We start from the raw sequence: 24039 nt of genomic DNA on the forward strand, positions 1-24039 counted from the left end.
GTGAAACGAGAGTCTGGAGAGTCTGGAGAGAGTGGCAGCTGGAAGTTCACATAAGTCATGAGAGAAAGGGCTTATCAGAAAGAGAATACAAAGATCTGGAGATGGCAAGAGAATGTAGCTGAGGAGTGCCAGGCACATAAGTGTGAAAGAAACTAACTGAGGCGGCAGGGAAATTTCATTTAAAAGGATTATTTCATGCAGAGCCATGAATAAAGCTTGTTCCCGACATCCACATGGGAGAATTCAACTTTCATGGTAGGCTATTCAGAAGGATCTTGCCTCAGCAGTGTGGAATAACTGGTCACAGGCTGGTAACTACTCTGATTCAACCTAGAGGATTTAAAAACCTAAACCTAACAGTACCAGTTTCCAAGTAATTTAACTACATAGCAGAACAAAAGCTCAAGAACATTCTGAGCCATACAAAATTCCCCAAAACTCAGCAAAATAAAATTCACAATGCTTGATAGCCAAGAAAACATTACCAGGTGTGGCATAATGCAGGACAATACCAATGTAATAAAGGAAAATCAATCAAAAGTTACCCAAAGTTGACACAGATGTTAGCAGCAGCAGCCAAAGCCATTAAAGGTTACTCGACATAGCACCTTTCATTGGTTCAAAAAGTTGAGGAAAAATACAGAAGATATTAAAAAAGAAATAAAGCCCAAATTGGACATCTAGGTATGAAAACTACATGTATGAGTTGAAAATCAGCAAGGTAGAATAAATGGGAATTGAGATATACCATGGCACATTATTCCAATTTGCTCAAAGTGAGTGAAAGAGAAAAATCTTGAAAGCAAATAGATAAAGAGACAGTATTTACAGAGTCATAAAGACTAGGGTGATATCATCATCCTTTTAAGAAAACAATGAAGTAACATCTTTAACGTAGGAGCAAGAAAAAAACAAAAAACAAAAAACACACAACAAACACTACATCCTGGGGTTCCATACTTAGCAAAAACAGTGCATTTCAAAATCAAAGGTGAAATAAAGATATTTTCAGACAGACCCAAGAAAAAGTACTCATTGCCAGGCTACCGATATTTTTAAGTCCTTTGCTCAGAAGGAAAACCATTCCAGATGGATCTATATATGGAATGACACCAAAAAGGGTAATAGCATTTTATTAATGAAAAAAAAAAATCTTTAAAGATCATTGACTGTCTAAGGAAAAATAATTGTCATACAGTATGGAAAAAGTATGACAACAGCTCCCAGACTAGGAGAGGGAAAATGGAGTTCACTTTAATGGCAATGTTCTTGTACTGTTAATAGTGACATAAAATCATGTGAACTCATACAATGAGTAAATACTACCTATCTAACAGTAGAAAGGTGTAAGTAATGTTGATAGTAAGTAAACTTATATAATATTAATTGAACTGGTATAATAGTGTGAATAGTTAAAATAATTTCTATAAATCTTATAGTAACCATTAAAATAACAAAATAAAGGGGGCTCTCCTGGTGGCACAAGGGATTAAGTGTCAGCACTATCAAGCCATCGAAACCACTGCAGCATGAGTTTGAGCCTCAATGTGCAGCAGACCTTTCCTGTCTCACTTGCTGCTGCTCCCCTCAGCAGTGCATTTCTGTAGATCCACCTGTTCTGCTCCCCACTCTGTCTCTGCGGAATCCTCTCACCCCCCCCCCCCGCACCTCTGATCTGTACCCTAGTTCTTGTATACATAAATAAAATCAATCTTAAAAAATAACAAAATAAAGAGCCATAGCTAAAACAACAGCAAAGGAGATAAAATAGAACCATAAAAAACTCAAGTAAGACGAAAAAATAAGGGAACAGAGATAGGACAAATAACAAGATGGCAAATTTAGACATAACCATATCAGTAATGTCATCCAATGTATAGGGTCTTCTCAACTAAAAGATGAGACTCAACTATATAAGAAATGCACTTCCAATATAAAGTCAGGTTAAATAAAAGTATAAGGATGGGAAACAATATACTATGGTAACAGTAATCTAAAGAAAACTGGAGTATCTTTATTAACATTAGGCAAAATAGATTTCACAGCAAAACATGTCCCAAGAGGCTCAGAGGACATATTTACCTGGAGTAATTATGTATTTAAAAACAGAGTATATTGATGTACTTAGAATACAGACAGAAAGCCAGCTAGCACTGAGAGAAAAAGACTGACCCACTCTAGAGACAGATTTCAAAATCCTCATTCTACACGGAGAGAAGTGAACAGGATGTGTACACAGAATGTACCTCACGCCAAGCAGGCACTCACAGAGCATTGCTGAGGAAATTTGTAACTGTCTTGCTTAGTAAGCCTTTCTTGGCATTCTACACCCGAAAACCACAAACTAGCCTCCTAAAGCAGCTACTGCTGTGAGCAGCAAGCATGAGTGGGTTCTATTTCTTGTTGTCCGTCACAATTTCTTGTAAGTCTACCAAATTTCCATTGTTCCAGACCTCAGTTCCATCACCTACAGGGTGATGAGAAGGTGGCCGGGCTATGCCTGAAATCCTTCCAGTTCTTCACTTTACCAAATGTGAGTTTTCACCACTTCAGGAACATCAAGTCAGGTCTTGCACCCCGAGTCTCTCAGAAGCCTGGCTGATTCCCCTGCCTGGGTGTGTGGGGCTGAGACCTTCCTGTGGATTTTCTGGGGTGAGGGAATCCCTAGTCAGCAGTGAGGAGGCTGATTTAGCTGCTCCTGACTGTCATTATATTTGTCAATTGTTTACTTAGCTGTTAATTATCTGCCTACCTGTTTCACTTTGGGTTACACACTCACACCTCTACATGTGCACACACTTCACTCATGCTCCATGAAACTGCCTGTCAATGTCTTCTGCTTCCCTCAGATAACCGGTACTTTTCTCACAGTCTTAAGAATTGTTTCTGCTCTGCGTTCCCAGTGTATGTTCTGCAGTTACTGATTTTCCACAGACAAGTGAAACCCAACAACTATCTCTTACTCTCCTACTTTTTTCACTTAGGAAGGTCACCTCTGGCTCCAGGGATTTAGTTTTACATCATTTTGTGCATTTTCCATCGCAGTTGTAATCCCTGTGGGCTTCCATCACTAAATCACCCATGTGCCATCACATAGTCTCCAGGGACCTTTTAAACTTCAATATTAAACCAACAGGGGACAAAGCTGTGAATAACATGCTCACAGCTTTTTTCTAGATTGCCCCCTCATGGCCTTCAGCGCCCAGTGCCCCAAGCTGGCTGTCCGTGCTGAGGCCTGAAGCTGCTGGGCACCTACCCGAGGGGGGACAGCCTGCAGGGCGGTGATGTAGTTCTCCAGAGCCAGGCGACGGCGGTCGTTGAGCATGGCCTCCACCCTGGCCATGTGTGTCTCCACCAACTGCTGTCTCTCATTGGCTGCTTCCTGCTCCAGAGACTCCACTTTCTCCTGGAAGTGCTGTCGGGATAAACACAAGTGTGTGAGCTGGAAAATCAACCAGTAGAAGAGGACAGCTAACCCTGTCTTATAACAAAGGGAACCCCAGGGAAAGCTGTGTTGAGGATCTTCAAAACACTCAAAATGGAGCAACCATATGATCCAGTGACTACACTCCTAGGAATTTACCCCAAGGACTAGAACACTAATTCCAAAGGAAACCTATGTTCCTGTGTTCACCGCAGCACTGTTTCCAACAGCTAAGAGAGGAAAATAACCTAAACACTGCAAATGGATCAAGAAGAGATGGTTGATACACACAAAGGAATACTACTCAGCAATGAAAAAGATAAACCCATGCCATTTGCAGCAGCATGGATGGAGCTGGAAGGGATAATGCTAAATGAAATACGACAGAAGGAAAAAGATATCAGATGGTTCCATTTACACAGTAGATACAGGGGGACTGATCAATGTGTCAGGTAAAAGACAAAACTTGCAGGCAGACCACAGATGTGAGGCACACAGCAGGGGTCAGAAGGATCAGAATAGGGGAAAGAAGAACCCAGGGACTGGGACTGTAACGAGGGTTCACAGATGTCGTGGTGGTAAGAAAATTAGGGGATTCTATGAGGAGAGAAGTCAAACATTGTACAAAAATATAGAATGATGCAAGAAAATAAATAAATAATATGAAAAAGGGCTGGCATATTCTTTTTTTTTTTTTTTAAGATTTATTTATTTATACATACAGAGCTGGGGTACAGGCCAGAGGTGCAGGTGTGGTGAGAGGATTCACCAGAGACAGAGTGGGGAGCAGAACAGGCCGACTGACGAAGTATACTGCTAAGGGGAGCAGCGGGAGAGTCAGGAGAGGTCTGCCGCGCCAGGCGGTCACCTCCGGGGCAGGGTTTGAACTCGTGCTGAAGTGCCTTTAGCTTCTTAGTGCTGTGCTTTAACCGGCGACGCCACCAGGGAGGGCCAGGCACATTCTATTTTATTCAAAAGTTTCATAGCTATCCCCATAGCTGATTTTGACTCAATCAGCATATTATTTAAGGTTATCTCCCTTACCTACACCCCTTTCCCCAAGCCTAATTTCTAACTGGAAATTATTATTTTATATGGTTCCTAAAGACTGATTTAACTGAAGATAACATAGGATACCTTTAAGCGTACATTATATTGCTTGTTAAAAGCACCCACCTCTTACTGAAAGTAACAAAGCAAATGAACCAGTAAAACAAAACAAAAAGAATTGTCTGATGATAAACACAATGGCGGTCACCACAATGGAGAGGAGTTAGGGTAGGTGACGTGGACTGAAGATGGAGGGCAGAAAGGGCTTTTGGGGATGACACTAATGTGGCATATATAGATGTCAGATTATGGTTCTGTGAGCCTGAAACCTATACAATGGCTTAAGCCAATGTCACTTCAACAAAAACTTAAAAAAAAAGAAAAAAAAAAAAGAAAAAAGTAATATTGGTCTAGCTCCAGATCATAAAGGGGGAAAAACAAGGAAATGACCATGATGATCTTGCCATTTACTTAAGGGAATTATGAGAGGGTTTTAGTCGACAAGATAAATTCTCACAAAGTTTTTGCCAGGGAAATAGTAGATTATGGCAACCAAAAAGATGTAGCATTGGTAAATATAGACTGTAAATGGCAAGATGAGTTTTATGGCAGTAATTATAACTTGAGCTAACTGGGAGCTAATATGAGGCAGAGTTTAAGGAGTTCAATTACTGAATGATAAAATTCAGAATGGTCTAATTTGATGGGAGGATGATAAGTCTCGCAGAAGGGGGTGGCCGGGATCCCCTGTTTGGAAGAAGATGCACTCAGGCTTTACCTGGATAACTGCTTTCTTATCAGCTTTTGGCAAGTTCTTTGCTTGGCGTTCTGCCTCTTCCCATTCTCTCATGACCTACAAAATTAAAATACATTTGAATTTAAAGTCATCAGGTCATCTTCCAAAAACAGACGAAATAAGGTGAAATTACTATTTTTCTTCTTTTTTTGTCATTCTAAACACACATACAAATTCACACACACACACACACACACACACATCACATTCCATTCCCATCTCAATGGTTGACTTCCTGCTGGGATGTAAGTAATCAATCATAGCACCGTATGAAAAATAAATGTTCCCACTTATTGCAGGAATGTGGCTCTTGGAACCCAAGGTGCTCTCTTTTCTTTTCCTGAGAAATGACAGCAAATCACTTTACTTGATGTATATAAACGTTGATGATTCATAAAAGGCATATATTTCTTCCTGAGCAAGATTTTCAATGTGATACTGAATCTACTGATTTTAGACTTGTGAAAGCAAGTCATAAAATTTCAAACTGTATAGTCTGCAAAAAAAATACGAGGGGAAAAGGCATACATAAACGGAAAAGACACTATTCTGTTGTCAGAAATCCTAAGATCCACTCCACTGAAGGACTGATGAGCCATCTGTTTTGCTCGCCATGAACAGCAAATAACATTCTCACTCCCTCTAGAAATTCCAAGAGAGTAAACATTATAATGTTTCCAATATAGCAAAAAAGGCATGCTTGGTAAGTAATGTTAATTTCAAAAGAGGCTAATCTGTTTTATAGGAAAATAAAACTTCCCTCTCTTATCCTTCAAGTTTACCCAGGTTTCCTTGAGACAAGTATATTTACTGGTCTACATGCAAAGAGGAGAAGTGTGGCTGTTGAAAGAAAATGTTGTTAGATTCTTGCCACTGCTGCCTTTTCTCTTTTAAGTATGCCATTTATTGTCAAGGAGAGTTTTGTAAGGGTAACTTCTACCTGAGCTAGGAAAATACAGAACAGAAAGGTCAAGGAAGCAAATGTGTGTTGACAGCCGTGAGCTTGCATACTCTGTGGATCCTATAAGCACGGAGAAGTTGACTTCTGTACTCTAAGAGTGTTATTTATTAGTATCCCTAAGGAATGGATTTATATGACCTCCTTGAGGCTTGCCAAGAAAGACTGCAGAGAGAAAAATGTGAAACAAAAAACTGTTGATAATTTCTATGAGATAATGCCATTTCAATCATCACATGGATTCTTAATTAAGATGCTTTAACTTGTTGAATAAAAGACTAGCTTTGCCATGTAGTTTTCATGGAATTACACTGAAAATAGGATGGAGTTGAATTTCCTATGACATTTAAATAGCATATAAAAATAATCTCACAGACAGAGCTCACTGCATTGTCCAAGAACAGAATTCACGAGAAAAGAAGCTCAAGGCCCCACCTGCTTTGCTATCTGGAGATAATGAAGGGCACCTTTAGTTGGGGGTGGAGTGTGTCACTGAAGACTACTTGTGATTTAGAGATGAGATAAGACTTGCAATGAGAATATTTCAATTTCCTGTTTGGGAATGTTCAGAGAGGCATATGCTACCGTGAATTCTTTAGGCAAGGGAGTTGAAAATTAGTTTGAGGAAAGCCAAATGTCTTATTGGAATGTGAACTCTGATTGCTGCATTACATTTACATTTGTATTATTTCACCTTGTACCTTCAGAACCTGGCTTTTTCAGCTTTGAGTTAGGTAATCTGTAGAACAGTGAAAAAGATTTTATTTAGCTGATGAACTGTAATAAGCTTTACAACACGAATGAAATCCAATTTTGATTTTTCAACTCTAATAGGAAAAGATATAGTTACTCCTAATTCATGCCAGTACTGCCCATTATAATTAAGACATGGGGGGAGGGTCTTCCTGGTGCCCTAGGGGTTAAGTCTCAGTGCTACTACCTCAAAGGCCCACCACGATGGCTTGAGTTCAATCCCCAGCCAGGGAACTAATGCACATGACACAGCAGACCTCTCCTGCTTCACCCACTGCTTGTGACTCTCAAGACCTTTGTCCTCTGTGGCACAATCTGTATTTATAAAATGGCAAATCCAAAAGGTGAGCTCAGTTTACCTATGTTCAGTAACAGGGTTCAGGGCAAAAATCCCTAAGACAGTGATGCTTATCTTAAAATACCACACTTAGAAAAAGACTAAGTTCCCAATAACTGCATACTAAGGATATATGAAAACTGTAAATTCTTAATAATAAAGGCACGTATCCAGTATTCAGAGTTTTAAAGTGGCCAGATACTATTCACATCAGAGCCACAGAAATCTACAAGTTAGAGTTATCATAACCTACAAAAGCAAACCCCCCAAATCCTCCGTATGTGTGAGACAACAAGTAATAGCAAAAACTGCAATAAAAATCATTTTTAAAGTCTGAAAATGGATCCAAGATCTGGACTTCATGGTTACTCCATATATTCTTATAAAGCAATTTCCTACTGTATCCATGGAAGTGTTAGTATCACTGGATTTATGGCTTTTCAAAGAACTGGCTGTTGTCATGTAGAGAAAATAACAACTAATTCACAGAGATTTAAGAAGCAGGCAAGTTCAAAGTCAAACAGTCCCCAGAATTCAGTATCACAGATTATGATGATAAATGTTGATCTCAGGTATTTCACTTTGCTAAGACCACTGGCTGGAACAGACAACAAATTCTCTGCTTCAGAAAAGCATTTCCAGCTAACATTAAATTACCACAGATATGGTTAATGACTAAAAGATTAAGAAATCTACCAAAACTGATAGGGACTAAAGCAGTTTAAGTAAATGTGTTACAATAAAGTCAAGTTACTATTCTAGGAGAGAATCCTATAACATCTGAAGCCTCCAGTCTTAACTTTCTTGATAGGATCAGAATGACTGAAAATATGGGGGACAATTTATAATTGGTATTTTTTTCCCCTAATAATGAATATTGATATGGATTCAAGGTGGAAATGCAGTGTCTTATATAACCTTGCAAGGATGAAAAGATGACAAATCTTTTTATGGCCCAAAAGATAAGACACACATACCAAATGACAAATGTGGGAGTAAATACAAAAGGGCTCAAGTGGGATTTAAGGTGAGATTTATGACTTGAAGGAGCGCGGAAGGGCATTTCCAGAAGCCAGAACTGGGAGCAGGGCAGCCTGGGGGAGCTGAGGCTGTGCTGAGCGGGAACAGAATGACAGTTCATTTCCACCGACGAGAAGATGGTAGCAGCTGAGTGGGCAGCAGGGGCAGGAATTGGGGTTCAGGAGTGGGCACCGAAAATGCCAGTACTCTGTGTATTTCTGTTCATCCTTTTTTGGGAAGCATTTTCCCAGAAATGGATTTTGAGGGCACTGGGAGTCCCTGAAAGCTTCAAAGAGAAGTGAGCTAGGATTTCTGTTTAAAGGCCATCATTTCAGGCGCAGGGAGTATGGCTTAAGGCTGGTTTGCTTGCTTTGTTTTTTCAAGTCAAAGTAGCATCGCATTGTAACACTGCAGGCTTCAGGTGTACATCTGAACAATGTGTACACCTCATTCAGTCACCTCAGTGATCACGTCTCAGTTTCTAACTTTCCAAATGAAAACCCTGTCTTTCGAAAGAATTGGCTTTAGCTGGAACCTTTCTAGTCCCCTCATTATTCCGTTCTAGCTGGCATTCAAGTTCACTTTGATGGTTCATTACAGGGAACAAGTAGAACTGCATATTTTTTTTTAAAGATTTATTTATTTATTCATATAGAGCTGGGGTACAGACCAGAGATGCAGAGGGTGAGAGGATTCACCAGAGACAGAGTGGGGAGCAGAACAGGCCGACTGATGAAGCACACTGCTGAGGGGAGCAGCGGGCGGATCAGGAGAGGTCTGCCACGCCATGTGGTCTCCTCCGGGGCAGGCGGGAATCGAACTCATGGGGGAGTGGCTTAAGCTTCTCAGTGCTGTGCTTTTACCCGCTGCGCCACCAGGGAGGGCCCAGAACTACATATTTATATGTCACAGCTTGTACAGTCCACAGATAGTATACTATTCCAAAGTGGATCAAGTATTACGGCCATTCATCTTTAAAGAAAAAATAATTGCATTGCAATTTTCTAGATACATTAGTGGTTCCATGTTCTAAAATACTGATTCTATTATTATTATTCAGGTCTGATGAGGCCAACAGACCAGAAGATGACCGCTGGTTCCCAAAAGGGGGATGGGGGGGCACTTTATACCACAGACGCTTTGTGGGGCATATGGAGGAGCATGGGGGTGGGGGTGGGGGTCAGGAGCAGGGAGTGAGTGAGGGTAAACAGGGGTGAAGGTCTTGGTTGTGCCTTATGGGATGGGATGGGCAAGGCTGGGTAAGCAGACCGAGTGGGCTTAGGAACGGCTGTCTTTAGCAATTTGGCTGGGCCCTAGAGCCTCGTGGCTAGCCCTAGTTTTTGCTATCCCCATCTTATTGCCTTGGGGTGAGTAGGGCAGGTAGATAGTGACCCAAAGTCTAAATGCCTGATAAAGAAGGAAGGTGAGAACTATATGTTTAAGACTGGCGGGTTTGTATGTGGAAGACCAACTAGGAATTGGCTTGCGCTGAGAGTGGGGGAGTGTCCCAGATGTGAATTCATTAGAAAATAACAAGGTATGATTAAATCAGTCTTGTGAAGAACTAGGATCTTAACGCATAGGTGGCAGGTACACACAGGAATCTTTAATAGGTCTATCATGAGACTTATTAAACATTTGTACTATCTGTGACAAAAGTTACAGATACCTGCTGGTATTTACTGCAGAATATTAACATTTAAGGATGGTTGACTTTAACCTGAGGTCTTCCTGTACTCATTTATGGTTCCTTAAATCTGACTACTGAATTTTCACTTTGATTCTTAAGTGTGCAGATTGTTAGAACAGTGGCCAACAATTTAGTTAGTGCTGGATACATATTTGTTGAATGAATGAATGAATACAGATTCTGAGAAAGGGCACACATTTTCTGTATCTAACTAATAAATTAAACATCCAGTACTAGATCTTGACAAAGCAGAGATAATATTTACTACTTAAACTTCAATAGGTATTATCAGAGTATCCATGTTTTGGATGCAGGTAATTTTTCATTTGTTTCATAAGAAATGTGCTCTAAAGGGAAAAATCAGGATTTGTCGGTCAGTGTTGTGAAAGAGCACTGTACTAGGAGCAAGTGAGCCTTGATCCAAAATTATAATAAGCCGGTTAAAGTAACTGTTATATATTGTAAAAAGTTATAATATCCAGGTTATCATAACTGGTTCAATAATAGTCTGGCACTTAATATATGGATATTCTTCCATACCAAAAAAATTATTTTAATTTACAACAGGATGGTTCGGTTGCCTAAACACAGAGTAATAAAAGTACTACAAATGTTGTAAACATAATTTAATTTGTGCTTTAAAAAAAATCAATGAAGCACACTGAACACATGCTATACTTCCCAGGTTACTTCTATTAAAAATGAGAAAATAAATAAAATAAAGATAAAAGCATGGAGAAAACCCTAATACACTTACTAAGCCTGGATCTTTCTCAGGTAGCATGCTCAACAAGACAAAATAAAAAACCCTCCATCATTCTCTCGCATGCCACATTTAAAGCTGAAGATCTGGATACAATTAACCTCTTCCCCACATTTAGGACCCCCCAGTCAGGGCCCCTGGGACCCCTCGAGACAACGCCCCATCCCAACTTCCCTGACCTCCCCTCTGTGCGGGACTGAAGGATGGGAGGGCTCATTTACCTGGGACATTCTCTCTCGGTGTTTGGCCTCCAGCCTCTCTTTGGCTTTCTGGAAGTGGGCATGCTCGTTCTCATCCCCAGGAGTCTCGAGGTACTTGTCAACCGCGTCGGGTGTGCTGGCTGCGGTGGTGGGAACTAGAAAGCAGAGGGAAGAAGGTTTGAGAGAGGAGCAGACCATCGGTCGTTTCCATGAAATCCATCTTTTCCAGGGCAAGGAACTTAGGAAAGCAGCACATTCAAGATGTTAGTGCTGTTTAAGAAAACACAGACATTTCGCAGCCCGTCAGGATGTGTTTTGTTCCTTTTCACGAGGAGAGAGAAGGAACTTCTTTAAAAGTCATGTTGTGAGTGTAGAATCCTACGGAAATTCTTTGCAAAGCAAGCACAATAGACCCAAAATGATGCTTAATGCAGATACGCTGTCACAGATTCCTATGCTGTGCTAGATTAGCTTTCATAACCTTGAGGGTAAACGATAGCAACCCCTATGCCACACCTTAAGAGACCTACAGAAACTGAAGAAAGTTCAAAATTAGCCTGCTGCAGAGTAACACTGCTTGAGGGTAAAGGCAAATTCTATACTATGCATTTGTGATAATCTGACACAAAGCCATCTTTTGTGAGAAGGCTTTTAAACCCTACAAAAATGCCTCCGTAAATGTCAATAAATGCAGTTCTGGAATCACACAAGGACCTATCTGCCTTCACAATTTGGCAAAAGTCAACCACTTCATTATACCAGCTTTCAAAAAGAAAGTGATTTCTATTTTGAATTCAACGGATATGGCTAAGCAATATTACTGCCTGCAACATATACTGCTATATTATGTGGGAACATAAATACCCATAAAATTGAAGCATGCGCTATAAAGCAAAAATGTCTTCACCCACGAGTTGAGTGAGTTATAATGTCTCTACATGCGGTTTCCCAAAAGATTAGTAATTACTAGAGAGAGTTCAATGTGTTTATGAGCTTGTATTATAAACAAACCAAAACCCCCATACATACACAGCATGAGAAGAAACCAACATATTGATTGAAAGAAAGCATGTTCAACCTAAAAAATAAGATAAGCTGTTGCTATAATTTTTCAGGTCAAATGAACTTAAGTGATTATTCTAATGACTTTCCAAATGTCACTGTGTCTTAATTGTTCTTCTTCCCTGTCCTTACCTAATTCCTTGATTATCATGTTTGGGATGTCATATCCCAACAAGGACTCAGAAGAAAGAATTTATGGACGATTCATTTTGAAACTAAATTCTCAGTTACAGGTCTTTTATACGTCCTTCGAGAAAAATACACAATATTAACTATGTAAAGCTTTCAAGATTTGAACCAGAAGATTTTTCACTACAGAATTAAAATACCTTTCATTATAAAGAGACACAATTGTTCTGATTTCTGCTAACTGAACCTCCACTTGACAATTTTTTTTTTTTAAACAAAAGCAACTTAGATGTCTATCCAGATGTCGCTTTCAAGTGGAAAGAAGATAGGGCACAGGCTTGGATTTTTTCCCAAAATACCTGTGTGTCCATACAAATCTCCTCTACGAGGGGATTCTGATTCCAATGGCATGCGATTGCATGGCAGGGCTGAGTTGACACACACACACACATATATATATATATACACCTGCCCTCATTTTGTGCAGCTATTTCAGCAGTAAAGGGAGAAGGAGGAACCTGGAGTTGGCAATTAGGCACCTCATGATTTGACTCCCTGTTCTTCCAAGACTGGCCGCGATCCAATTAACTGAAGCAGTCTATGCTCCAATTGCTTCATTTATCAAGGGGCAATAAGACGTCAACCTACTAAAAGCATTGAGAAGATGAGATGTCACGCCACACACTTATCACCCTGCAGAAAGGTAGCACCCTGGGAATGTCACGCTGACACCCTTCTTCCTCCTTGTTTATTACCCCTCTCCAAGTCACAGAGTTTAGCTAGTCACAGGAGAAGTCAGCCACCTTGATTTCACATCCTCTGAAAATGAAGCACCAATGACTAGAAAAGAATTGGGCACTTTTCTAAAAAATCTTCAGCATGACCTGCCATCAAAGGGCTGACATTATTGAAAACAAATCATTAGTAAGACAGAAAAATCACTTTCCATTTAAAATTCTTTTAGTTAAAAAAAAAGTAAATGTTTTTCTGCATAAACTCAAGCAAATAAATATGCAAGTATTTTTAACTTCATCGTTTCTCCACTTGAAACTGAAGTGGTATTTAGCATTTTAAATGTTTCCCAAGGTTTTATTCATTTTCTAGTCGTTCATGGCACAGCTTAAATGAGAACGAAGGAGTTAGAGTGCTTTCCGTATAGTGAGGACTGCAGAGTAACAGAATTAGGGAAACCACATTTTACATTTTGAACAAATAAAAATGTATAAATGCTTGGGGGTTCTTGTCATTCATCAAGATAACCATTTGCTCTTAAGTGTCATTGAGTAACATGGAAAACTGGAATGATAAAAGTTACTTTGTAAGCAGCAAGGTTCTCCAATTCTCATGACTTGCAAATATCAGTTACAAGCACCAAAATCTGAGTCACTGTAACCTTATTAGCCTAACTTGAAATGTAGCTTTACAATATTAAGAACAAAAAAATAGAGGCCCTCCCTGGTGGCGCAGGGGGTTAAAGCACAGCACTAAGAAGCTAAAGCCACTTCAGCATGAGTTCGATCCCCACCATCCCTGGAGGTGCCCCACATGGCGCGGCAGACCTCTCCTGACCCGCCCGCTGCTCCCCTCAGCAGTGTACCTCGTCGATCTGCCTGTTCTGCTCCCGGCTCTGTCTCTGTGAAGCCTCTCAGCACCCCTGCACCCAGTTCTGTATGCATAAATGAATAAATCGTAAAACAACAACAACAAAAAGCTACTACCACACAGCTTATCCTGTTCAGAGACTCTGGGGTTCCTTAAAACTGGGCCACGGGTCAAATAACAGCAGCCTCCTACAGTTGGCCTCTCCTGGGCACTTGAAACCTGTTCTCATTTTACACATGAGAAGAAAGAAAAAACACCCTGTTACATTTGTTGGTAGAGTGAGTGACTACACTCACTCCCCCTCCACAGAAATAAGTCTGAATTTAGGAGTGAGTAAATCACAAAAAGGTTAAAGTGAATATTTAGAGCAATGAAGGGCTAATTCACGCACACATCTGAGCACTGAAAAGGGGTTGATGAACAAGAATTGGCCAGGATGAGGAGAAAGTTTTGTTAGGAGAGCTGTGGCCAACTTTTTCTCTTTATTCCCTGTGTGCTGTTTGGTCATGATCTCCAGGCAGAGGCTTTCAGGACAGGAAGGGTTATGAGAGGATCAGGGGAAGAAACCCCTGGAGTGTGAATGTGAATGATCTCAGTCTTGGACTCATTCACACTCATCATGCGTTGGCAAGCAAGCTGGCTGAGTCCTGTCACCTGTTCACAAGAAACTAGTCTCAAAGTCGAAGCTAAACAGCTAGACCGTGAGGCTTTGTTCCCCGATGCCAAAGTATTAGCTGCATGGTTATCAAATATAAGACCTGAAATTTTTAGATGCTCTTCATATTTTTCTTTTTTTCTTGTTTTTTTTTTTTTTGGTATAAGCACCAGAGCCAAGATCGGAGGCATCTCCTCCCTGCCCTCTGGCAAGTACCACTCCGTCTCCATCTCTATGACTTTGTCATTTCAAGAACATCAAGAACATTCTATAATGGAATAAACCAGTAAGTCTTTTTTTTTTTTGAGATGGGCTTCTTTCACTCAGCATGATTTCCTTGAGGTTCATCCAAAGTCCTACTGTGTCTATCAGTAGGTTGTTACTTTTTATGGCCAAGTAGTCCTCCCCTCATTCATTTTTGAGTTCCAATTTTCTCTTCTGTAAATTCTATTGAATGGATTGGTACAGCCTGGCATTCTAAAGGGCTCAGGTCATTGGTTTGAACAAATGCTTAATGTTTTCAAAAAGTGCTATGACACCTCAAAACAGTCAAAGGCCAGAGCAGCTGTAGGGTAAGTGGCGGGGCTTGGGGTTCGGGGTGTGCCCTGCCACATAACTCACCTTTAAATACGCAAGATGAAGACAGCTCTCACGGGAGTGTTTACAGGAGGTGTCTCGTTTAGGGGTGGCCGAATTTTCATTTCTCAAACAAAAACTTAAAAAAATAGAATTATGAGTTTAAAAAGTCTTCTCTGCTGCTTCTTCTCATTTTAGTTTCATAACAGTGTGGAAGAAGAGCTGCACAGAGACCCTTTCTTAGAGAAGATGGGTGGTCCAGTCTCACCCCAGATGAAACAATACGACAGAAAAGCACCCTCTAAGGCACACCTAGCACCTGGCTGTCTCTGAGGAGTCACTGTTCTGGGTGAGTGATGTGTTCCTATAAGGCTCAGGCTTAGGGTGTCTGAGGGCTCGGGAACTTTGAATGTGCCTGTTCAATCCCATCTGCTTCCCTTCTACCGAGATCACCACCCCCACCACAGGTGGACACCAGCAAGAAAAGGCACAGACCCTTGTCCTTAGGCACTGGTATTCTAGAGTGAGAAACAACCACCTCAGAAAAATCACATCGTTATTAGCATGTGATTTATCCTATGGAGAAAAACAGAGCAGGGTTAAGAGGAGTTGGGAGGATCTCTTACGAGGGAGGAGGAGATGGGAGAAGAAGGATCAGGCTGATGTCAGCAGCCCCACTTCCTAGTCACCCGCTGGAAGAACATGACAGGCAGATGAAAACTCTAGCACTAGGGCCCTAAGAGGGGAGCATGCCTGGAAAATTCCAGGAGGAAAGCCAATGTGGCCAGAGCTAAAGAACCAAGTCAGAAAGTAGTGAGAGAGGCTATAGGCAAAGAGGAAGGAGTGCGGGAGGCTGTGAAGGCAGGTGAGGACGATGAGGAGCCATGTGGGCTGCTTTCTGGCGAGTGTGAGGTGACATGTTTCACACATTACACTACGGGAGTAAAGGAAAAGGCTTTTTAAGAGAAGGTAAACATGAGGGCAACTTGGAAATGCTATGGGGAGGTAGTGAGGGGTCTCAGGGAAGACAGAAGACACAGACACAGACACACACACACACAGATGCGCACAGACTTGCTTCTTCTCACTAGGAACTGCTGTTACCACCCCAGGTAACCAAATACTGCGAGAGAAAGCCTTCTCCTGTGCAGCGCTCATCAGTTCTAGCATTTGTGCACTAGCACTTGACAGGAGACATCACTTTACACTGTAATCTCTTGTGAGGGAACTGCCAGAGATCTGTGATTATTTGTTGTTGGTGGTGGAAGAAAGATTTACTTTCAGCTAATTAATAAACACAGTTATTTTAATGAACCAGTAATAAATGTAGCATTTGTGGCATCGCACCCAATGTTACAAAATACACCCCATCATTCTCAGGGACACATGCTGATGAAACATTCCCACCCCTGCTTCTATCCCAAGGAAACTTTACAGTGTTAAGAACAGTAACTTTAAGACAAGGGCGAGGGGATGGAGGACTTCTATACTCTGCAGAAGGAGGTAGAAATCACTCTCCTTGCCCACCCGGAGGCCCTCGGTATAAGACACCATCACATTTAACTGTCAGGGCATCCCCGTTGTACAGACAGTAGTGAGAGAGAGGAGCCAGAAACCAGAGACATCATGAAAACTGCCCCTTTTCCTTTCGCTGTTTCCTCTACTTCTAGGGCTACACATGAGTTTACCTTCCTACTGGGCTCAGGATGCAGAAAGGAGTAACCTCACTGTCACCTGAGCCAACTGTGACCACCTCCACCCAAGCCAGATAGTAGAGGATCTCCCCAAACAGCGCCCGTGACTGGCATCTGGTCAACACCCGAGTGTTAGTTCTCCCAGAAAAATCTGGCCCGTCTCCTTTTCTCAGCAGAAAGGCAATTTATGTCTACAGCACTGACAACAGATGTAAGTAAATTAAGATCCGGAGAAGTCATTGCCTTCGCCGTGAAAACACTATCTCATCTTACACAAAACCCGCACCGCTGACACTTGAAAGGGCTGTGATTTACGCAAGAGGTGACAGTGAGGATGATTTATATATCGGTGAGAGATAAACCTGGAAAGGAAGATTTCATGGGAAAATTTAATATCAAAACATGATGGAGCCTGCAGGCTGCCACCCCCACTGGAAGCAAAAAGTCTCTTCATTTGTTTAATTCCAAAATAATGAACTCAACTATTTACCAACCCCAGCAAGTTCAAGTTAGAGGAGCTCCTCATAATGTGAAAAGAAACTTTGTGATTCTCAAGAGTAACACCAGACTCTCAAAAAAACAAGCTTACCTCCTATTTTTCCTGAGTCACTTATTTTATGTCCATGTAAACATAACACACTACTGATGGACCTTGCACGTGTAAGGTGAGAAAAACGGTCACCTGTGCTCTTTAAACCATTAGTCTAGCTCCATTTTTTTTTTTAATGTCTTAATGGACCCGTGAGATGGGAATTTGGTCAAATTAGTGAAATAAACATTAAAAGAATGAATGAATACTGGCTTTTATTTTTTTTTTAAATCAATTATCTATAGCCTGCTAGCATAAGGCATCCAAATTTTAAAGTGACCTTGAGAAAAAATGAACGTAAAGCAGGTGTGTGGGTAACAAGCACAGGACAGCGATGGCTGTCCTGTCCATTTGTCAGAAGCTACTGTCATGAGTGATAGGTCATAAAGGGATGGCCTGGCAGAGTTGTTCGACACTCAACAAATGAGTTCAGAAAGTCTGAATCGTCACTATATCCACTGAGAAACTGCGACAACAAGTCAGATGGGACTGTTAAACTTTATGGAGGTCCTTTTCAAAAATTTGTTTTATTTATTTATGCATACAAGAGCTGGGGTGAGGGCAGAGGTTTGCAAGGTAAGAAGTCCACCAGAGACAGTGGGGAGCAGAACAGGCAGATTAACTGAAATCCACTGCTGAGGAGAGCAGTGGGGAGACGGGAGAGGTCTGTTGCGCCATCTGGGTCAGCTCCCTGGCTGGGGAATCGAACTTGTGCTGCAGTGGCTGAGGACAGCTTCATGGTGCTGAGATTTAACTCCTTTCTATGGTCTTAAAAATAAAACCAACTCCTTTTATCTTGCCTTCTACAGCAGTTTTTCCCTATACTTGTGCATTTGACTTTATATTGTTATTTAATTGTATCACATACTTGAGTCTCATAATAGCAATGAAATTCATATGATTAAAAATGAGGCACCTGGTTCACTTCGCTGGTGTCCTTCCAAACACATAGCTCAGCATTTGTGCATCCTGGGTAGGAAAGTAGCTTTAGCAAACCAAGGAGTGGACTGCTGGATCTCTTTGTAAATTCTGATTTTATTGGAACACGCCTGTGGCTATTCGTTTCTTGGTCTCTGACTGCTTTTTGCATCACAATCGCCATGGGAAGAATTTATAATAGAGGGCATATGGCCAGCAAAACCTAAAATATTGACTACCTAGCTGTTCACTGAAAATTTGCTGACGGTTAATAAACTATTTAATCTAAGCTAAGGAATAGAGCATATATGTAATGAAGGTCTTTGGCTGTTTGGAGCAAATGAGATTTCTTTTCTGCTGTTTTGCAGAACAAATCAATTCTTTTCAATCTTAGGGTTTCTCACTAACATAGCTTGAAGGAAAATGCTGTCCTTGTCCCATTCATTTCTGGATCCTAAAGACATGGTGTTCTCATATACTTATCAATCGAATAGATTTTCCTGGCACTGATGTGACATGTAATTTAATGCACCACCACACTTTTGAATGCTTTTAATTATTTTTAATAGCACTTAGGAGGTCTATAAAAATACCATAGTTGCATTAGTAGTAGAAAATGTGCTAAGGGGAAGTAACAGTTGCTCTTTCACCAGTTGAAGAACAAGTAGAAAGAGCAGCTGCCAGCAATGGTTCACATCTGACCCAAGTCTAGACGGCCTTGGTGTTAGAGGACAGTCTCCAAGAGCTCTGAGGCTGAGCTGGCACGTTCCACACAAAGGCTGCATCGTGAGTTACCTTCAGTCTGTGAACTGTGAGTGTCTGCAGCAGCCTCGGATGTTGGCAATGGTCTTTTGGTTCGAATCGGCAGAGTCTTGACAAGTGGAAATCAGCCTTTACTTTCTTCCCACCCTCATGAGGCCAGACCCGTGCCTCTGGAGAGACTCGTGGACATTAACAGGACCTCCAGTCTCATCCTAGGTGCCCAGTAACGAGGCTACGTCGTCCTCACCCACGGTTCTACTGATTCTCTCCAGAATGGAGACAAAGCAGGAAGGACGGGTGTAAGCCTTTTCAGGGTTCGCTAGCTTATTCTCTGCTTGAGGCTCAACTAATACTAACATCAGAATGGAAACTTCTCTTTTATTTGAAAATACTGAGAACTGGGAGACTGGGCTAACAACTTCAAGCTCATAAACATCTGTTGAATATGGGACTTCTAACATTCTAACACTTGTGCATACCCTCAAGTGTAGGGAAACTATACCTGTTGATTCCCAGCTAGTTAGAGGTCTGAGGCGGGATGTCTAGATCAGAGGTTTTCATCAGTGGCTGATTTTGCCCCCAGGGACCACATCTGGCAACATCTGGTGACGTTGTTAGCTCTCCCAGGGAGGGTAGTGTGTCTGGCTTCCCATGGGCAGAGGCCGGGACGGCTGTCTCTACCAGGCGGAGGAACCTCACAACCATGAATCCTCCAGTCCAGTCTGTCAGTGGTGTTGAGGCTAAAAAAACTTGCTTGTAATACTGAAAGATGGTCTGCCGGCCATGCTGTTTGGTGCACTCAGTTGACTAAGATATCAAATGTCACTAAGGAACAGGGCTGTTTACCTTTGAGAGGCAATCTGAGGGGGCCCAGTAGGAAAAACCCCAACATACCAATGCCAATAGGTGAAACATAAGCTAATCATTACATATTTATGTCGTATTTTTTATTCATGCACACCACACAGAGGAAACTCGCTCCGTCCTAAATGCGAATGGGTAGGCATTAATGAATGTCAGGAGAGTCTTTATCCCAAAATGAGAGGATTTTTGTTTTTTAAAGGATCTATGTTTATAAATAAAATAAATGAAAGCTCTTGGCTTCCCATCTAGATCTTCCTGTGGTTTAGTTTTTATCTGAGATAAAACAAAACACCAAAGCACCAAAACAAAAAATAACAGGACTCAAACTTGTTTTTTATGATAGAGATTTAAAATCCAGAAATGCCTCCTTATAATGAGGATTCTTAATAGGGTAATTATTGTCCTTATACTGCTGACCATCGCAGACTTTCTCCAGATGCGTAGTATTATTTTATCAGCCTAATTGAAGAGATTTTTCTACCTCATTTCACATTTGTTATTCAACTAAAAGCAACTAAAAACCCTGTAAAAGCAACAACCTTTGTGAACAGAGCTGCAGCATCCAGTGAGCCCATGTCTGGCGAAGGAGCCAAGGTCAAGTCCGAACTGCCAATCAGAGGGAGGCTCACCTTCTGGCTTGGCTCATTTCTTCTGACTGCATCCTGCTATCTGCATCTGACCTCCAGATGACCATGGCTTTTTCAACCCAAATGTGTAGCTTTGCTATAAATAAGACAGCAGAGCTTCACAGGCTATAAATAACTAGAAATTATATGCTTTCTCCCAGTCTGTTTGTACTAACACTGCAAAACCCTTCACTTGCTGTGATTGAATCGTCTCTGTGGGGAGACAAGAAAATTTAGCTGCCCAAATCACTTCACTCCCCGCTAGAATGGAAAGGTGTCAGCATTCCAAACACCCTCCAAGCAGATGAAGAAAATTACTGAGAAAAAAAAATGACGAGTTTCATTATCTGTTTGGAAGGATCAATGATGCAAATACTTTATGACTGTAAGTTCATGACATCATGATATTCATTTGCATTAATTAATAAAAACAGAAAAATACAAAAAGGAAACAAATTAAAAGTACTTACTGTTTTATATAAGGGTAGGAAAGCCTCTTAATTAAACCAATGCATGCGTTCGCCATGGCATTTAGGGAAAAAAATGTTTTCAAGATTCCTCCTCTGTGTTCCATTATTTTCTGCACTTTCATAATGTGTTTCTGAGCCTCAAACACAATTTTTCTAACCTGGAAAACAGTGCCAGAGCTTGGCCACTTGGAGTGTGGAGCAAAGCTGCATTATGATACAGGTTTCTCTCCTGCTCTGCCGTGTTTGATGTCTTAGGACAAGTCACTAGCGCTTTAGGTTTTACTGTTTCTGATATAACACAAAGGAGGTGAGGACAATGTCCACAAAGTGTCTCTTGGAAAAATAAATGATGTCTGGAAATATCTGGTGAAAGCCACGGTGCAGTGCAGCTCAATGTGTCATTAATCCTGTGTATTATCTCGTGTTTCTACGGGCCCTTCTGTCCACTCATGTCCTTTATATTCAGTGCTCTTAGCAAGTATGTTGTCTAGCAATCATAGGAAATATGGAAACCCACATCCTTCACGAGTCATATGCAACTTGAATCTAATCTTACAGGGCCCTTAAAGGAGCTTTATACTTTATGGTGAAATTTCATAGATCACATTATTCTCCAACTATAATTCATCTTTATATCTAACATAATTGGCTTACCAATTTTGAGGCTATTTTTTTTTTAGGATAATGCAAATAAATGCTAACTTCCTATATATCGAAGTCACAACTGAAATTTTGGCTCTTCCAGAAGAAACACTGGCACATGTCATCCTTTACTCAATACTAGAGAAATCTATTTTGTGGATACAATGCAAATTTTAAAATGAGGGTTTATGTGTCTGATAACACATTTTTATTTTTCTTTCTTATTTTTAATTTTTTTTTTTGCTGGGGAAAAAAGATTTCATTTGAAAAAAACTTTCATGATTCTCCTGATTTTTTTCTGGCTCTCTATCAATGAATTAACAATATTTTATTTATGCTTGATGATTATTTTTCATTTGGGATCACATTTTTCAACCAAGCTAGAGTAAAAGGCCAATTGAAATCATTGCAAACCAGTGTAAGGTTAGTTGAAATAGTATTTCTACATGGCAGGTTTTCTCTATAACCTCAGGGTAAAACCGGAAGTTGGGTACCTTTGTCCCAGGGATGGAGACTAGGCCGACATTTGAAGGTGATCTTCTACTTGCCAACGCATAAAGGCTATCTTACAACCTATCTCACTGACTGCTGTGTACACATAACGCTCCACTGTGCACCCCAAATACTTTACTCCAGGGCAGTCGCGCAGACCCACGGCCTTGTGGACAGCGTGGCATGTTGGTAACTTCAGGTGATAAAATAGTGATGCCAAACAAAACCTGACAATAGCTGACATGTACAATGTCCAACAGACATACACTAAATAAGAAGGAAACCGATCAGAAGTAGAGGCTTAATCAGTGCTCTCAGCCCAAGCTCTGAAGTTGTTCCGATCATGAGACTAGACTACAAGTCAGGCAGTGAAAGTCAATACTTCATAGAAGTCAAGAGTGCAAGAAGCAAAACCATGCAAAGAAGGTGCTGCCACTAGAGTAACCAACCAGCCATGCGGTAGGTGCCTTCCCCACCCCGCCCTCGAGTCAATCGGAACATACGTTTAACAGCATCTTGGGGAAGAGGTTCCTGGGTAGTCTTGAGTAAACTTTGGGACACTATGGAGAAAATAAAAGAACATAACTAAAAACAAAAACAGGATCATGGGAATGATGGCCGAAACTCACTCACACATTCCACTACTCAAAGGGGAAAACAAAGACACTGACTTCAAAACAAAAACTAAACAGATATCCTACAGTTGGCCTGCAGCCTGGTCTCCAAGTATACATATAAACGTAAGATGTATTTCCACAACACCACCTTGGAGTGCTTGGTATTTGTTAGAAGAAGATTTGTTAAAATGAGGGTTTATGTGTCTGTTAACACATTTTTATTTTTCTTTCTTATTTAAAATTTTTTTTTGCTGGGGGAAAAAGATTTCATTTGAAAAAAACTTTCATGATTCTCCTGATTTGTTTAAGATTTTCTAAAAAGACTTATTTATGCATGTAAGAATTGGGGTGCAGGCCAGGGGTGCAGGGAGTGAGAGGATTTTCCAGATTGAGTGGGGAGCAGAACAGGCAGATCTACTGAAATACCCTGCTGAGGGGAGCAGCGGGTGAGTCAGGAGAGGTCTGCTGCGGCATGTGAGTCACCCCAGGACGGCGATCGAACTCGTGCTTCAGTGGCTGGTGATAGCTTCACAGTGCTGAGACTTAGCCCTTCATGCCACCACGGAGGCTCCACCTGTTGAAAGTTTCTCGCTCTTCGAGCCCATTCTGCATCCTCAATAGCAAGCCCCAGCCACGTCCATGGATCCAATCTTCACGTTGGCATCTCCATTTGCCCATTCGCAGGGCAGTGATGTTTTGCACTTGGCTTCTCTCTACCACCCTTAAGACTCCTCTTCAGCCTGTCACCTTTGTTTTCTTAACAACTTATCCTGTTACTTCCAACCCTGAAACTAAGCCTGAAACTACTTTCTGAAAATCTCTCAGCCAAGTGTGTGCCATGCACAAACATCCAGCGGCTCCCTCTGACCTGTATCCCTGCTAGCTCCCAGCTGGGGTCTCACCGGCTGATCGAAGAAAGTGTGCACACAGCGTGGCAGGAGGCATTATGGGGAGGAGGGATCATTTTAAATTCTTAAAGCAGATTCATCACCGCTAACAGTTTTGTATAAAACACTTTATTACAGAAACACACACACCTTTATGTTCAAAAAAATAAATCCAACTTCAGGAAAGAAAAAAAAAATTAGAAATCTGCCAGGAACACTTCCCTCCCCCCAATGTATACCCTGCAGTGAAACCAGTTAGGATCACTCTAACAAAAGTCCTTTGTTCCAGAGGCTTCAGGCAAAAGAATCCCCCATTGTGTTCCAGGTTACCTGACCTAATTAACTTCTTTGTTTGAGAGTGAAGAAAGGAGTCTTTTGAACTGGAAGGAGCAATGATCCAGTCAGCACCAGAAAAGCTGCCCTTGGGGTTACCAGTGCTTACACCTGTGCTGGCACAGGAAAG

The 24039-nt window shown here is 41.2% G+C and overlaps 1 protein-coding gene across 1 annotated transcript in view; it reads right to left on the minus strand.

Annotated features, from left to right (window-relative positions):
- The window catches only part of APP (amyloid beta (A4) precursor protein), a 193128-nt gene that overhangs the window by 71421 nt on the left and 97668 nt on the right, over positions 1-24039 (minus strand). Inside the window, exons 11-14 of the mRNA XM_012730693.1 lie at positions 22576-22632; positions 11013-11146; positions 5253-5327; positions 3257-3415 (exon numbers count right to left, since the gene is read on the minus strand). Of these exons, the coding sequence (XP_012586147.1) occupies positions 3257-3415; positions 5253-5327; positions 11013-11146; positions 22576-22632 (425 nt within the window). The remainder of the gene's footprint in view (positions 1-3256; positions 3416-5252; positions 5328-11012; positions 11147-22575; positions 22633-24039) is intronic.

The sequence above is a fragment of the Condylura cristata genome, unplaced genomic scaffold (genome assembly GCF_000260355.1).
Source record: "Condylura cristata isolate star-nosed mole 26May11 unplaced genomic scaffold, ConCri1.0 scaffold00003, whole genome shotgun sequence".
In the NCBI taxonomy this organism is placed as follows: domain Eukaryota; kingdom Metazoa; phylum Chordata; class Mammalia; order Eulipotyphla; family Talpidae; genus Condylura; species Condylura cristata.